Consider the following 17,319-nt stretch of genomic DNA (forward strand, 5'->3'; position numbering starts at 1 on the left):
ACAGCATACAGAGTTTTTAAATCTCATGCTGGGCAGGACATTCCCACTCTGGCTGTTGCACACCCAGAGACTTCCACCGGCCAAGCTGGCTAACTTCCAGTTAGCTCTCTGCTAACTTGAATGAGGATAAAATAATTTAATTGTGTGGCTCCTTCAGCCTTTCCAAATGTTATTGGACCCAATAGATCAAATTCTGATAGTGGAATGAATCATTTCGTGGGGGTTGTGTGACGCTCAAAACAATTTATCCACCGTTTTACAGCCACAACAGTCGCAGTGGCATAGGCTACGGCAGTGCCTATGACATAAGCACAAGTTGACAGTGTTTTTGTAATTACTCTCACTGCCAGAAGGGGGAGACAAAAGTCCCGCACTCCAGCTTTAAGCCATTTTGGACATCATATATTTCTGTACTAAATTTTATGGTAATTCACCCAACACTGTAGTTCTTGAGACATTTCACTTAAAACCAAAATGGCCAAAATGGTGGTGCTAGAGGAAAAGTCAGGGGATCACCAAAATAATCCTTTTGGGACCATGGATGTCTGTAGAAAACATTTGGCAATCTCTCCAATAGAGATATTTCTGTCTGGACCAACCAAATGACAAACTGACATTGCCATTCCTGCCCACACTGCTACCTAAAAAGAAACATTTTTATTACTCAAGTAAGTGTTTAGTTATAGTTTTGTCCATCATTTAGGATTATGATAAACAACAACAACCAGGAATTATTAAAATGACGTAGCATTGACAGCTATTGACAATTTGACTTGTGACACTGGCAACAACTATGCAAATTTGTAAATGTTCCTGTTGTAATCCTCCATGATAACCCAGAAGTTCTACATTTTAACTTTTGCTATTATTGCTTTTCCTACAAACATCTCCTCAGCTGTCTTCAAGTTTGAATTGGCCCTACCATTAATATACAAAAAAATCCAAATATTTTGTGTTGAATTTTTTTGAATTCATGCAGGCAGTCAGTTTATAGACACATGTTCCATACACCCTTCAATCATGTATGTCCACAACCTGCTTCTCTCAATAGTCTTTATGAACCTTTGCCACCCATTCAGTCTGCATATAACCCCTGCCTCCCCTTCTATAGCACTCAGTTTTGTTCTGAATTTTGAATGTTTCTTTTTTATGTGTCAGGTCCATCAAATGTTGTGTATCTCAGGCTCTGCCAGGGAGTTTATGAGCTCAAGGCATCACATGACAAGAGCCACACCACCAAACTAAAATGCATTTTGTTACAATAAATGGTTAAATCTTGACATGACTGTCTCAACTGAAATTAATTCTAATAAAACAACCACCTCAAATGTTGCGATGCTAATCTGAAAACAATGAGTAGATGTGAATTCAAGGAAATGGCAGATTCAACAGCTTCTCAGTGAACGTGACAAAGAACTTTGAAACATTCAAACAAAGCCATAGAGCTGCATGTCACTGTGGCAGAGAGGAGGAATACTGTACAAGACATTCTCTTTTGTTCTTATCACATACTGCTGTCTAAGAACAGACTAGTGAACTTTAAATATGAGGTAATGTGTGTTATGGGGTGTGATGACGTCTGAAGCTTCAAAATATCTGTGATGGTCAGATAGCCTCATGTCTGATTTTCAGAGGTGTTGACACACGTCAGACTGGACAGACCAGTTGGTGACATGCAGACTCTGCTGTCCTGTCACGTTCACTGCTCTCCAGTGTGTCTATAAGATGCCCCGTTGCCCTGCAAACTCAACAGTCATCCGGTTTGCAGATTTGAAAAAACACTGCTCCCTCTCCCTTGAAGAACAATAAGGTAAGAAAATCCACCTAGTCAAGACGGGAATACTGACATATTGGCAGCATTTAAATTTACATTTTCTACTGTTATCATAGGAGATAGGAGAAAAAATACAGTTTGACTCAAATGGATGAAACATTAATTTCTATTATGAGCATTGGATTTAGATGACTTTCACATTTTAACTCAAGGTGGAGGATTGCCTCATACAATAACTATATTATATCATAATAAATTCTGAAACTCTTCAAAAACAAAGGTAGATTAACTCTTATCTCCAGACCTGTCCTCCTACCATCAAGCCTTTTTTTTCTTGGAGATAAGAGGTTTTTACTTAATAACAGATATGCAATTTTCATGGCCCAGGGCAGTGTAGTAAAGTTGCCTGAACATGCATCACTCTTAATGCAAGAAACTGAAAAACTGCCTTGAGGCCTTGAATTTATGACATCACTAGGATTTAAAATCTGGCACTGACCCAAATATGACAAATTTGGTGCTGACTTTGATCTTGCTCCCAACTGAGGGTTGTGCAATGACATCCCTGGTTTTTGGCTTTCAGGGAGATATGTTCACCCCAAGTTTTGGACCCTTGACTATGTTTAACATAGACATCATAACAGTACATAAATGACAGAAAATCACAAAAAGCATGATATGTCCCCCATCAGGACTCATATTGCTCACATATACGGTTTTCAGCAGTTTTATATTTTATGTTATCTATATGTTACCTTCAGAAGCTGTTGCCATGTCTGAAAATATGGTTGTGACCCAACCCCGGCCTTTCATCATGAATACTGTATCCAACCAATGGACCTCTGGCATCTGTGACTGCTTTGATGACCCGCCCCAGTGTAAGTGAACTACTTTTTTATGTTGATTCTTAACTAAGTTACAATTTTCAGGACACATGTTGAGACAAGCACCCATAATCTAATCCTTGTCACATGCATAGAACTGAAACCACACTGATCATTCAGACTGATCTGGGTTCATAGGAATGCCAACAGGCGGCAGATTGGAGATCTGTAGGTGTAGTGAAGTATGTGGGCTTTGTTATGCATTACCACTCTTGATGCTCCATATGATAATGCAAACTAACAGTTAACCTTAAAGAAAGTAACTTCATCACTTGCAAATCTGAAACCCAAAGCTGATATTCTGACTTGTTTACTCTTTTTATGGGCACTACAGCAATGCGTTAGAAGGCTTAAATGTTCAAGAAGGGATATTTGGACATGATCTCTCAAATGAGCACATTCTTATGTCATAAATATTTTTTAGGTTGCTTTGCCTTTTGGTGCCTTCCATGCTTCACCTGTAAGACATCGCGTGAGGCCGGGGAGTGTCTATGTTTACCTCTGCTGGACGCTTTTGGAGTCATCCCACCAATGACCACAGCCCTCAGGGTGTCAGTACGCCAGCGATATGGCATTGAGGTAAAAATACATAAATAAAAACTGTTAAGCTGTGTGCCATTACTGAGGCTTTTTGGTGTTGGACCAGATGTAAATAAAATGCACTTCACCTGTGTCAATACTAGCATAGTGTTTACCAGCATAAAAGTCAGTGTCACAGTCAGGGTTTATCTGATCTCTAATCAGTCTTAAACCTGTTTATGTTTACGTTCCTAGACAACATCCAGTAATTCATGTAGTAGGGTCATTAAAGAGGGTTGCAGTACACAGTGTTCCTTTGGTCCAGCTGATTTGTTTAGGTGGAATCTAACAATGATTACTGATTGTGGCAGAAATATCAGCAACATTTATGCAAATAAATCTGTATTGCACATTGTAAACAAGTATTTGTAAGTGTGAACAAGCTGGATGACTTTGTTTTATCCCATTACTGTTTGATTCATGTATGTTTAACCTCTCACCCTCTGTCTTCACAGGGTACAGTTTGTAATGACTGCGTGTATGCTTGCTTCTGCGGGCCCTGCACCTGGTGTCAAATAGCAAGAGAAATCAAAACAAGAATGAATCCCATTACCTTCGTTAACATGGCTGCCTGATAAGAACAAAGGCTGAATTCATCAGTGCATCATTATTACTGAAACAAACGTCATCACCACCATGGACTTCTTTTCCTCGCCAGGACCAGTGCTTTCATGCTACTCGGAAATGAGAGAGATACTGATTTCTGCCTCTGAGGAATGTCACTGAACAGCTGATTACAGATCAACACATGAGGGTTACATAGAGAATGTATCATCAAATAAAGCAAGAGATACTGTGAGCAGACATTCAGCCTCTGTGACATCCATAATTTTCATTACGTATTCTTTTTCTGATGCTTTATAAACTTTTATCCTATTGTTGTAATTGCCATTTGCATTTACATTCATGAATTCTGTTTGTTTTAATGGCTAGAGCGATTCACATCCATTTACATTCAAATTTTTCATATTTATAACTATGTGAGTCCTCTTGAACGGTACAATAAAATTTGTATAGATCAAAGCCTGTCCTTGTTAAGTTGATCAAATGAATCTCAGTGATCTCAGTCCTATGCAAACTACACATGCAAATCTGCTAAATCCTCCCTTGATGTGCTAAATGCCACTTCTTGCTCCATTGAAATCCAACCTGTGTTCACAGAGAGGCACACATCAACATCAGGTGAGTGATTATCAAATTTAAATTAAAAAAAAAAGGATTGCAAAGAAAACCGAATAGTTGGCTACTGGACTATGCATGCAAGGAAGCTCAACTGCTGAGACATTTACATTATCAGTAACTTCAGGCTCCAGTGAAATTCCTGCAAAAATGTGTTTTGATTAATAGTAAACAGCTGTCACCATGTGATAGTGCACACAGAGCGTGTGAGTTAATGGTGTGAACACTGTCATGGGGATTTAAATGACCCATATCATGACGCAGAACAATTGAAGGAAGGAAAGCTTCTGAACCAGCGAGCGTCCCGGGAGCTTTGTTCAGACATTTGGGCTGCAGGTCAACTTTGAAAAGGTGCAACATAGAAAGACCCCCATGAGAAAAAAAAAAGAGAAAAAGTTGTGATTGTTTTTATTCTCAGGCCTTCCTTATTTGAGTGATCACCATGGCAACGAATGTGTTCATCAACAACCAGCAGCCTCAACCTCAGCCTCCGACTCTGATCGCTGTCCACTCCAACCAGTGGAGCACTGGCATCTGTGACTGCTTCGATGATTTAAATGTCTGTAAGTCTGCTTCCCTTTAGCGTGTCACATGTTTTCCTTCCACTGAAACTTACAATTATTGTCAAAGTGGCATTTGAATGTTAAGGGCTTTCGATGTGAAGAATACTGCAAACCCATATCCATAGGGAATAAAAACTGCAAACCGCTTGAAAAACTCAGACTGGCTACTTCAGCAACTTTATTCCATTTTCACATAGTAAGGAACAAACAACGTGTTCGACCAAAGTCTCAACTTAGAATGTGCTTATCTGAAATCTGAAACTTTTTATGAAACTGCCAGGGCTATTTTGAACCTTCCCATGATAAAGACCCTCTGACTGCGTCTTGACATAAAGCCTTTTACTGCCTGTTATCTCTTATCTTTTCCTCATCAGGTTGCTTTGCTTACTGGTGCTTTCCTTGCTTTGCCTGCAAAACCACCTCTGAGTTTGGGGAGTGTTTCTGTCTCCCCCTGCTGGATATGCTATGGACCAGCACACAGATGGCGTGCATCCCAACATGCATTCCACCTATTTCTATGTCCTTGAGGGTTGCTGTGCGTAACCGCTATGGAATACAGGTAAATATAGACAAAAAGAAGAGCCAGAAAGCCCTATTTGGTCAACAGTTTCAGAAAGCTTGTATTAATCTTTTTTTGTGCCTGATCAGGGTGACATGACAGCTGACTGCGTATATGCCACTTTCTGCAACGTGTGCTCCTGGTGCCAGGTGGCCAGAGAGATCAAGAGACGCAAGCAGACGCACACCATCATCAACGCCCAGCCAGGGATCATGGGTGCCCAGCAATATATGATGACCACCCAGCCGGGGGTCATCACTTCTCAGCCTATGATCTCAGCTGCTCCTCAGGCTGTTCTAACTTCCATGTAAACCTATGATTTTCTCCAAAGTAGAAGCGGTTTATAGCATATGAATGTCAAAAAAAGAATTTAATATGCTTTGTTAATTTATGACACTCTGGGGAACCTAATAGCATTATATTTTTAAGAAGAAGGCTAAAGGCAAATTTGTACTGTTTTATTATGCCTTTACAAATAAATATGTGTTTCTGTAAATTGCTTTACATCACATTATGTCAATCATAATCTTCATAATAACATTTATATCATGATTAATTTTTATTGACTGCTCTGACTGTCATAAAACTGTGATGCCTTTCATACTTCTCGCTGAGAGTATGTAACCGGGTGCAGTATCTTCCTGTACTCTCTGCACATTGCCTTGCAACTGGTCCCAGCCAAGACATAGTCCAGCATATGACCCATCATAAACCTGCGAATTGTCATTTTTACACTTAGATTATTGTTCAGATTAAACAAACAAGATATAACGTGTTAATTAGTGAGTAGTGCTGGTAGGTGGGTTTTGTTATGGTTGGACAGAGCCAGGCTAGCTGTTTCCCCCTCTGTGCTATAACTACAGCCGTGGGTTGAAAATGCTCATATGCATCTTCTTAGACATTTTTGGAATGACTGTATAGCATTACTCATGATAAACAATAAATGATAAATTATCTAGAGCAATATATTCAGTTCAGAATAGTAGTTTTAGCTTACCAGTTACAGCTGCTGCTTTCCTGTATGAAATTAACCTTTGATTGGATGTTACACTTTTTTGAGTTCCTTAGGGTAAATGACAAAATAAAACTGGCATTGATTTTGTTTGCAATCTCTTTCTCTGTGCATATGTTTTGTAAGAACTTATTAAGGTATTACTTGATACCCTTTATGATAGATTTTCTCTTAAGTACCCCCTCTACCAGTAGCAGACTTTCCTTCCTGCTTCAGTTTGGTTTTCTTTTTGTTTTCATTTCCGCCAGGGTCCTATAATTCATTCCCTATTTATATAGTGGGCCACTTGTTTCTGCCATTGATATTTAAGATAAAGACAAATAAAATCACACTGCACAGCTTCTGCACAGTAACACATAAGGATTTTGTGAAGAATGAAGAGTTGGACAGACGTAGATGAATCCCTTGTCTCTGATTGGCTATTCCTGCGCTGAGCACACATGTGATTAATCATATGGATGGTTAAGAGCTTCTTTGAGGTTACTGCTCCAATTTGCTGCAGTGGGAGCAAGCTGCTTGATAACAGTATCTTATTTTCTTACTTTTAGCCAGAAAACTCCAAAAAGTTTCCTCTTTAAGGCATTCTTAAATGTAACTAAATACATATAGTAATATATACTGTACTTTGATACATACAGGCCCTGAGCTGCACAGTCACAAAACTCTTTGCACAGGTTACTCTTATCAAACTGCGTAGCAAAGCAGCAAAGATGCAAGCAAAATAAATCTACCTTACATGCATTTATTTGCAACTTAATGGGCTGCATCAGTCTTTTTCAACTATGTCACTTTTGTAAACATACGTATACATGTTCCTTGTAAATTCTTGAGTCACGCAAGCCACAAGCGGCATATCTTCATCTCTGCTGTTACCTCAAGCTGACTGTTGTTCCCTGGCTCAGGTTTATATAACTCCACAGAGGCAGAGGAGAGGAGGGGAAGGCTGCGGTTCACTGATATGACTGCTCACTTTATTTTCCCTCCGCTGTGTGACCTTGCTGCTTCCTCCTTCCCTCTTTCCCCGCCACTCCCGTCTCACACACTCTGACTGTGTCTCAGTTTGGATTTTTCCCTCATTCTTCCCGAGGTTTCCTCATCAATCTCAACAGCATAAACGTCAGTTTTACATTTCTCAGGCAGATTGTGAAGCATGTAAATGGAGTTTGCCAGTGAGTGCTCAAATAGGAATCTATAAGAAATGAAAACAGTCATCCAAAGAAATTTGGAGCTCAGCAAGATAAAGTAGTATAAGAGGTACAAAAACTCATAGTGTACGCACAACTAAATCAATCAAATGAAATGTTCCTTAGTAAACTTTAAACAAATTCCTTAATTTAATACAAATTCTAGCATCTATGAACAAATCTAAAGTCTTTAAGGTGGCTCAATTAAACAATCTCTTCACTCATGAGTAACTTTTGCTATATATTGTATATTGATTGGGCAAAAGACTTCACCAATCAGCACTCACTTCATTTAAATGAGTGGACATGAGGGGGAAGACATAGAGGAATTTAAATGACTTGAGACAATGTAGAAATTGTGTAAAATGTTGGATAACTCACCTAAAAAGCCATTACCAATATTACATAAGCACACTACCATATAACATTGACCTTTGCCCTTTATTACAACACTTTTGAACTTTGTTAGGTACATATAATCCACAAACTGGACTTTGGCTGGACAGAAATAGGTCCGTTTGTGTAGAGGTTAAGCTGTATTGAAACACAAGACCTCACTCAGGACCTGGAGCTTGAGCCAAATGCCTGGATTGTAATACAGCAAGGACCAGGTGAGGCATTCAATTCACTTTTAATTATATAACAAAAAACTTATCAACTTATCAACTAGCTCTGACTATACATCTTTTATGCCACTGTACTATAAAGTAAAAAAGGTATGTATAGTAATAATAATAATCAAAAATAAGTAAATATTATGTAAAATGTGGCACAAAAAGTGTTTATTCAGAACTTGCTTCTGTTTTTGTTGAATTTTAAAGTTGATGTTTTATCATTACAACCAGGGTTAGATAACATTTTAGGCTCAGTCTCTGCAGCTACTGAACATGCTATCAGTAAAGATTCCTCTGCTTAGACTTGTGATCAAATGTGTATGCAATATTATAAAACTGTAGGCTTATATTTTTAACTCATATATATATAACTTAGAATTATAGACTTATAATGTTTGGCATTGTCACATGGCAGATAATGATCTATGTGGCAATAAGCTAACCTGTTTTGTGCAACCCTTGAAGTTTAACAACCAGCTACTGATAAGCTAGGAGTGGAGCAAAGTAAAATATGGGTCCATATCTCACTTAAATGGGGCCAAAGAGAAGAAGATCCACACTTTTAAGGCAGACATGCAAAGATGCATGTATAAGATGAGTGGTGACAGTTTCTTTGTGAAGCTTCCATCTTGTCGCAGTTCAATCGTCTGTGGTTTGAAGTGAATCTTCTTTACAGACTCCTACAAATCTAAAGATGTAAAATAGGTTGCATCCATTATTTCAAAGCAGGTTTATAGCTGTAATTTATTGATTAGTAGCTGATCATCACTGTATTCCTATAAAAATAATATATTGGCCTACTTTGTATATGAGCATTAAGCCCCACAGTATTTTCTCTCTCAGGATTATGTCCAATTTCATCCACATACTTCATACACAATACTCACTGTCCTACAGTAAACCATGCATACCCAAAACATCAACTTTTCATTTGCTAAGACTTTGTGACAATGCATTTTGGGGCTTTTAAATACTTTGTTTAACTTAAGTAAAAAGAATTTTCCCAAATGCATAAAAATGGAAAAAACTCAGGAGATACAAGGTTTTCTTTGGACAGCTGCCATAAAAACATGGTGTAAATATAATGTTTGGATGATAATGATTGTTTAAATATACTAACACTGTATGATCATACAATATACAAAGTGACAAGGTCAAGTGGCTTAGAAAATACTGCAGATGACCCTTTGCTCAAGAGCAGAAGCAGGTTAAATGCAGAAGCAAGAAACCCCATTCTTCTTATTCTGCAGTGGGTAACACTGTGCTGTGTGACCAGTCACACCACAAATTAGGTGATGTAACGCTGGCACAAATTAGACATGCCATTCTTTTGTCGCCTGACAAAATTAATTAATGGTTTGGTTTAGGCAGCCATGAAGAGTTGTAAATCACTTTCATTCCAGCATTTTCAGCTACACCTCAATGTTAAGTGTTACGGGGTTTTTGTCAGTCTAACTATTGCTACCTGTTGTTTCTCCCAGGAAATGTCAAGCCCCATCACCATAGCCCTGGCAGCGCTTTGCTTCCTGTTTCTCTGGCCCACTTGTTGTAAAGGCAGCAGGATTCTGGTAGTGCCTGTAGATGGCAGCCACTGGATCAACATGGAGGTGATCCTTCGGGAGCTGCACTCCAGAGGCCACGACCTCACTGTGCTGCACTCTGCCAAAAGCTGGTACATCCCCAGTAACTCCTCAATTTATACCTCTATTAATGTGCGCATGCTGGAGGATGATTCAGACAAGGAGTACTACAATAGAATGCTACAAAATGTTATGGAGTGCCGCAAGTTCCCAATTTTTATACGCACCTTTTGCCAACAAAACTTGCTTACATCCATGTTGGCAACAGGCCATCAGATTCTTGCTGGAGCAGCTGCCACAATGTTGGATGACCCTGTTTTTATGAAGAAGCTGCAGGATGCCAAGTTTGACTTAATGTTAACTGACCCTGGTCTGACACTAGGGGTTCTTCTAGGTGGTTACCTCAGGCTGCCAATGGTTTTCAACGTGCGCTGGATTAATACTGGAGAGAGCCATTTCACCATAGCTCCCTCCCCTGTCTCCTATGTCCCTGTGCCAGGAAGTGAACTTCATGATCAGATGGATTTTCTGGAGCGAACAAAGAATATGTTACATTATCTTTATAGTGTTGTTGAACAGCACTTTTTCATTAATCCTGCGTACTCAGATCTGATTCAGCGGCACTTCCCTCCTGGAACAGACTTGCTATCTTTGGAGCGTGCTGCTGATATATGGCTGGTGAGGACAGATTTTGTCTTTGAGTTCCCTCGGCCAACCATGCCCAATGTGGTCTACATAGGGGGGTTCCAGTGCAAAAAGGCCCGTCCCCTCCCTGCTGAGCTGGAGGCCTTTATGCAGACCTCCGGGGAGCATGGGGTGGTGGTCATGTCTTTGGGGACATTTGTGTCAGCCCTGCCTCGTGAGGCCTCAGAGGCAATTGCCGCTGCTTTTGCTCAGCTTCCTCAAAAGGTAGTGTGGAAGTTTATGGGTAAAAAGCCTTCATCTTTGGGGAACAACACCCTGCTGGTGGACTGGCTGCCTCAGAATGATCTCCTGGGACACCCCAAGACTCGTGTCTTTGTAGCCCACGGAGGCACCAATGGCATGTATGAGGCCATCTACCATGGCGTTCCTGTTCTGGGGCTGCCGCTCCTCTTTGACCAGTTTGACAACGTGGAAGGTGCGTGGGGCAGCTCGGGTGGTGGAAGCCAAATCACTCACCAAAGACAACTTCCTGGAGGCTATAAAGGACATCCTGGAGACTCCTTCATACCGCAACAACATACAGCGTCTCTCCAAGCTACACCGTGACTATCCAATGTCTCCTATGGACACTGCCATCTTTTGGATTGAGTATGTCATCAGGAACCAAGGAGCAGCCCACCTGCGCTCAGCAGCTTTTAGCCTGCCTTGGTACTCCTACTTTTGCCTGGATGTGTTTTTTTTAATCATGTCCCTCATTGGAGCCTTTGTCTGGGCTTCAGTCTCAGTCTGCAGGATTCTCTGTTGCTGGAGGTCCAGGAGAAAAATGAAAGCAGAGTAACTAATTGGAACATAACTCATGCTAAGTGACTGCTCAATGACTTGAACAGTGACTGACATGCATTTACATGTTTAGAAATGTTTCTGCCTCATATTTGAACCTTTTCCAGAAAACAAAGGTCTTAATCATTGTGTAAATTGTTTGAAATATTTATTTTAGACAATCTTGTAATAGAAATATTTTCGCCAGAGATGAATGAGAAATAGTTAGGAGAAGTGAAGGGTTGTCTCAACTTCAGGAAGATTTATCAGCTTTAGGGAATACTTTCACTTGTCATACACTGTATGGGTAAAGTCCATAAGTTTTCACTACAACGTGTTATCAACGAGTGTTCTGACCTGAGAATGAACTGGTGGTCAGTGGTACAGGATGTTGCCCAAACAGGAGTTTAAGCCAGATTTTATTAAAACAAGTGACATATTTTATAAGATATATATACACTGTAACAGTAGCAACATGGCATATCATTATATCATCCCCATATAAACTACTATCTCACAATGGTGACAACCTCCATCTTACAGCCTGATCATGGACAAAAACTTGAACACCATATTATCTTTTTTTTTTTTTACAGAACATATTTTAATATCTTCTATCTCTTTCCCGTGGCTCTTCCCCAAAAGCTGACAAATGTAATTAGTGATTAGTAGTTGCATGTTTACTCAACATTATAACAAACATTACATTTTTACTTATGCACAGTATGTGCTTATATCAAGATAATATGATATGAACATACTAATGACCTCAAGGAGTCTGATTGTTTGATTGTCAATGTCAGAAACTTTTATGAACGCTATACATTTAAACAGATTATAATTGCAAACACATGTGGAGTCTTTTTTATGAAATTGTTCACTTTGGTGCTGCAAACTACAAACAAGTGTGAGATCATGGTGCACACAATTGTTTTTGTAGCTGCTAAATTTGAAAAAGAACCTTAAACCAGGTCAAGCAAAGGGCTCAGGCACTAAGGAGAAAAAGTACTTTGGTTAAAATGAAACCACTCACCGGACTGTAGTAGCAGAGCTGACAATATACATATTGTGTTGAAATGTTTTTACAAATCTGTTGGAATTTTATCTCACCTGTGCAGATTTTGAAAAAAGAGAAAGGAAAACTAACATTTTTGTTCAGTGATGTGGCAGTATGTATATGGTGGTGACCTGGGGGTGGATAAGAGCAATAGCTGATGAAGTGAAACTGACAATGGGTTGCATAATATATACCCAGAGCACATACTATAATGCACATCTCACACCACAGAGCTGCCCACAGAGGGCCTCAGATGTAGTAATATGGTGATGATGCTACATTGGTTGAAACAGTAAAAATGAAAGCCTCAGTATTTGTTTTACTAAATTTCCCTTTTTTCCCCCTTACTAGAGCTCTGACGAGAGAATCAGCCCTGATTTTTTCTTTTTTCATGATGTGATAGAGCCACACCTGGGCTTTTTGATTATCAGAAGAATGTAGCAATGCAGTTACCACTTTCACACAGCAACTTCCTGTGTGAGCATAATTTTGAAGCTCTTTGAAGTGGCACCTGACTTGAGACTTCAAGCTGTGACTTTGTTTTTACTGAACCAGTGTTCCCTCTAGGCATTCTAATAGCCCAGTAGCTAAGTTTACAACTCGCTGTTCCATGACAAGATGAAATTCCAGCAAAAAACAGAATACTTCCTTTGATATGCAGCCAGCCTGCTGCAGGAACAACTTATCATGTTGCCTCTCTACTGGGAGCTTCTCCAGCAGCACTTCCCATTGGACTTGCTGTCTATGCAGCATACAGCTGATATCTGGCACATCAAGACCAATGTGGTCTGCATACTGCAGGGACATGGAGACCTTTATGCAGCACTCTGGAGAGCATAGGGTGGTAGTAATGTCTCAGGGGATTAGTCAGTATATTAGTAACCATCTTGGATTATTCAATAAATCAGAGATTGTGACATTTTAAAGGAAATAAAGTGACTGATTAGACCCTCCTCCCTTTGAAACCATGTAGCAAAAATACTGCCTAACACCCATTGTCTCAACATACCCATTCTTCCCCAAAACAATTTCAATTGTGCAAGATTTTTTCCTCCCTGTGGTGCCTGAGAAAAGTTCACCCTGGTTAAATTAAACATATTCAATGTCTACAAATTGTATAAATAAAATTAATCATTTTAAGTTCAGTTAAGTGACATTGCATTTTATTTAACTCCTATATTTACTTTTACTGCAAAAAAAGTGTTTGTGCTACAGAGCTGTTTTTGTCTGCTCTGTTTTTTTTTCTTCTAATCTTGTCAATCACCTCTCTGTGGTAAATGAGATATGTGCACAGTGTCACACACACATGCTTGTTTTTGTCACTTAGGAGGACGCTGTAATGTATTGTACTTATTTATCGGGACAGTGTACAGTTTTTAACATAAATGATGCAAGCTAATTTTCATCCGCAGTCCCTTACAGTTAAAACATATAACAGCACAATAACAAACAGTACAAAGCAAAAAACACGCAGGACACACTATACAAAATACAAAGCCACACAAGACAGCACATCACGTACACTCAAAATGTCAACCAGAAATCAACAATGCAACCACGTCAAACCAAAAGCAAGATTATTTGAGAGGACCATGAGATCAAATCCAGACTCAGTGGCCACAGAGCCGAGCAGCCTTCAACAGATTCTTCAACCTCATCCATAACCATTACTTGCCTTACCCTAACCCTGGTCCAAACTCTAACCCTACTCCTAACAAAGAAACAAGTCTTTAATCTGGAATTCAATGGTTTACTTTGTGGAGACTTTTTGAGTGTTTAATCCCCATAATGTGACTGTATGAATAGATTTTGACATCTTTAGTTATAGAAAGCGAATCTAAAATTGCTAAATAAAATGTCTGCATCCTACAGTATGTAATAAAAACAATATTCAAATGTGCTGAAAAGCATGTTTAAAGGCGGCACAGGAGAACAGTTAAGAATAAGAGTTAATGTGTTTAATGGCACATAGCCAGCAACCAACAATCTAAACAGCATTAGTGGACACCCTACATCACTTCCTCCCCTCACAGCCCTTGTCCACCTTAATCATCGTGTCTACTACTGGAGTAAGTGAGTGGGAGACAGAGAGAGAGAGAGAGAGAGAGAGAGAGAGAGAGAGAGAGAGAGAGAGAGAGAGAGAGAGTGTATGTTTTTGTTCTGGGACAGAAAGGCGTTCTCCTGCCTCAGGATGTTGCCTTTAAAGCTGAAGAAGTGGGTTTCCTGTGGAGGAAACGATTACAGAATAGACAAGGCTCAGTCGAGACACCATGTTCCCAACATTTCTTGAGTACAGGTCACCCAGCTGCAGAGCGGGCAGTGCGCTTTTGTGGAACAAAGTCGGTCTTGCTGTCTTCAGAGGTGAGTGAAAAGTCTTGGACAGAGATTGCATTATACTGTATGGTTGAAATCATCATGCACCTGCTGATACTAAACCACCTGAGAATGATCTTTCTATCTGCCTCGCAGGTGTTTTTTTCCCCTGATGGATTCTGGATGCTTTGAAGACTGGTTGACTGACAGCACGAAGTCTGAGCCTGACCTTTCCCATAGGAGAATGTTGACAAAACTTAGACTTTTTGTCTTTTTTTTTCTTTTGCTTTGAATGAATGAATGAATGGGTATTTCTGCACCAAGTCATCCTCCTGTAAGTATCAATCCAATCAATGTCTGAGTGAGGTCACCTGTAGTTTTCTATGTCAGGTATTTGACCAACAGAGACATGTCCAATGACAGCTGCAACCTCCCCTTGGACACGGACACATTTGGCCTGACCTGTATCTATGGCCTGATCTTCTCTTTGGGTCTCCCCAGCAACCTGCTGTCTCTCTGGGGACTGTACCACCTGGGCCGCTCAGGTGGGGGAGGCTGCCAGCTGGTCTACATCCTCAACCTACTGCTGTCAGACCTCCTCCAGCTGCTCACCCTGCCTTTGTGGATTCTTTACCTCCAGGGTGCGCACCGCTGGCCCTACGGCCAGCTGACCTGTGAGCTGGTGGGCTATGTGTTTTACGTAAACGTCTACGCCAGCGTCATGTTCCTGTGCCTGATAGCGCTGGACCGCTGCCTGGCCATCGTGTACCCACTGAGCAGCCGCAGGGTGAGAACTGTCAGGGTGGCAGCGATGTCAGGTGTGGCAGTGTGGAGTCTCACTTTCCTGTTCTGCCTGTGGGGGCTGCTGCCATCAGTGTTTGATGCTGAAAGACTGCTGTGTCTGGAGCAGTACCCTGTCAGCCCCAGATACGCCCACTTCAAGATCACCACGGTGGCTCTCGGCTTCCTGCTGCCATGTGCCATACTAGGGTGAGTTACCCCCAAGATACCAGTGACGATACTCTAAACTGAAATTGGTCTACCCTTTTCCAATGCCATAAGAACTTCTTTCATGTCTAAGTCTTGAAAGTGGTCACATTTGTGGGACAGTAAAAAGGCTACCTTAAGTTGAAATAATACAATAAAAACTTATAAAGACGATGTTAAGAATTTGTGTTTTTTGAGTCTGACCAACTCCAGAGTCTGTGAACATGGAGTGAATGTGTGAATGTGCAAGTTATAATGGAGCTACTGGGCTACTTTTATCTTTTTGTGATTGGTATAGTTTAACAGAATCCTTAGGGGATACCATTTTCTAATCTGCATCTCTCTATCTCCTCAGCTACACCTCAGCCCACATTGGGGTAACACTCCGACGATCTCCCTCCCTCTCTGACCATGAGCGGCACAAAATTGTGGGCATCCTGGTTGTGATCACCGTCAATTTCATTGTTGTGTTCGGACCCTACCACCTCGTGGGCGGATACAGGTTTGTCTCCTTGCTGCTGACTGATGAGCCGTGCGGACTAGAGCGTTCCATTTTCCTCATCTATCGCCTGTGCTACGGTCTGACTAGCCTCAACACCCTGCTAGATCCCCTCTTCTACATCTTCCTGTGCCCTGATGCCCGCCTAGAGCTGCAAAGGTCCTTGCCCTGTTTAGGAAGGGGTCAAAACACCCGCAAAAAGATGGCCCTTAGTACCAGAGCTCACACAGACACCCAGAACGAGAGTGAAACTGGACATAATAATCTTCTAGCAATATAAATTGGATCAAACCACAGATATGACTTCTGTAATTTAGACAAAGCAATTGTGCCACCCAGTGGAAATGCATGTGTTAAATTAATGTGCAGTTTTAGTTTCTCATGATTTCATAGGTTACTTTGTAAGTAGCACAAAGGTGTCAAAGTACAGACACTTGAAGTGCTGCTTTCAATTATCTCAATAAACCAAAAATACATGGTTTCATATTTCAAAAATACATTTTTTTCTGACAACCCACAAAATCTCTTGTGGCTAGATCCACATGAGATAAAATCTAGAATTAATCTGATCCATTCATTCATATCTTCTAGATTTGTTTGGGTTTGTTTTTGAAGTCTTAGCAGTGTATGGGAATGAGCCAGTGTGAAAATGTCAACATTTTTTGTCAAAAGTTTTTTTTTTACTGTTATGTTTACAAGAATTAAAAAGTCATGTGTACTCACTTGTTTACTGGAAATCATTTTAATAATAGAATTGGTGTGAATCACTACGGAAGCACAAGCATGACTGTGGTTATAAAGGAAGTTGTTGCAAAGGCGGTGTCATACTGAAGTGTCAAATTTCCTTTTTTTTTTATTATGGATTAAAAATGTCACTTCACAGTATTAAAAAGCAGTAAATGAGTACAATAATACACATTGAAGAATATGCACAATGCAAAATGTATCTATTATAATGAACATGTTATGCATCTGTGACTTATACTGTGGTTTAAACACTTTTTACAAAGCAAAAAAGAAACTGAAAAACAATATCATATGGCTCATTCAGCAACATGTACATGACAAACA

The 17,319-nt window shown here is 40.2% G+C and overlaps 4 protein-coding genes across 6 annotated transcripts; all 4 read left to right on the forward strand.

Moving 5' to 3' along the window:
- Positions 1-269: 269 nt before the first annotated feature.
- On the forward strand, positions 270-4,350 carry LOC122973787 (cornifelin homolog B-like). Its single transcript, XM_044341524.1, has 4 exons — positions 270-1,810; positions 2,536-2,652; positions 3,083-3,237; positions 3,693-4,350. Exons 2-4 carry the CDS (start codon positions 2,547-2,549, stop codon positions 3,810-3,812), a joined length of 381 nt encoding a protein of 126 aa, XP_044197459.1. The 5' UTR covers positions 270-1,810; positions 2,536-2,546; the 3' UTR covers positions 3,813-4,350.
- A 508-nt stretch (positions 4,351-4,858) lies between these two features.
- Positions 4,859-5,934, forward strand: LOC122974501 (placenta-specific gene 8 protein-like). The gene is made up of 3 exons (XM_044342539.1): positions 4,859-4,979; positions 5,354-5,538; positions 5,628-5,934. The coding sequence occupies exons 1-3, from the start codon at positions 4,859-4,861 to the stop codon at positions 5,847-5,849; spliced, it is 528 nt and encodes a 175-aa protein (XP_044198474.1). The 3' UTR covers positions 5,850-5,934.
- A 2,287-nt stretch (positions 5,935-8,221) lies between these two features.
- Positions 8,222-13,552, forward strand: ugt5g1 (UDP glucuronosyltransferase 5 family, polypeptide G1). Its single transcript, XM_044340547.1, is given in 3 exon segments — positions 8,222-8,345; positions 9,830-11,043; positions 11,045-13,552. Coding segments are annotated over 2 exon segments (1,578 nt in total). The 5' UTR covers positions 8,222-8,345; positions 9,830-9,832; the 3' UTR covers positions 11,412-13,552.
- A 1,118-nt stretch (positions 13,553-14,670) lies between these two features.
- Positions 14,671-16,966, forward strand: si:dkey-165a24.9 (G-protein coupled receptor 4). Of its 3 annotated transcripts, none has more exons than XM_044341800.1 (4): positions 14,671-14,810; positions 14,919-15,096; positions 15,186-15,752; positions 16,105-16,966. In XM_044341800.1, the coding sequence occupies exons 2-4, from the start codon at positions 15,059-15,061 to the stop codon at positions 16,526-16,528; spliced, it is 1,029 nt and encodes a 342-aa protein (XP_044197735.1). In that variant the 5' UTR covers positions 14,671-14,810; positions 14,919-15,058; the 3' UTR covers positions 16,529-16,966. The 3 variants fall into 3 exon arrangements, with proteins under 3 accessions (XP_044197735.1, XP_044197736.1, XP_044197737.1); XM_044341802.1 differs by having other exon boundaries at positions 14,674-14,810; positions 15,403-15,752; XM_044341801.1 differs by having other exon boundaries at positions 14,673-14,810; positions 14,919-15,752.
- Positions 16,967-17,319: the final 353 nt, after the last annotated feature.

Source organism: Thunnus albacares, chromosome 22, assembly GCF_914725855.1.
Source record: "Thunnus albacares chromosome 22, fThuAlb1.1, whole genome shotgun sequence".
In the NCBI taxonomy this organism is placed as follows: Eukaryota; Metazoa; Chordata; class Actinopteri; order Scombriformes; family Scombridae; genus Thunnus; species Thunnus albacares.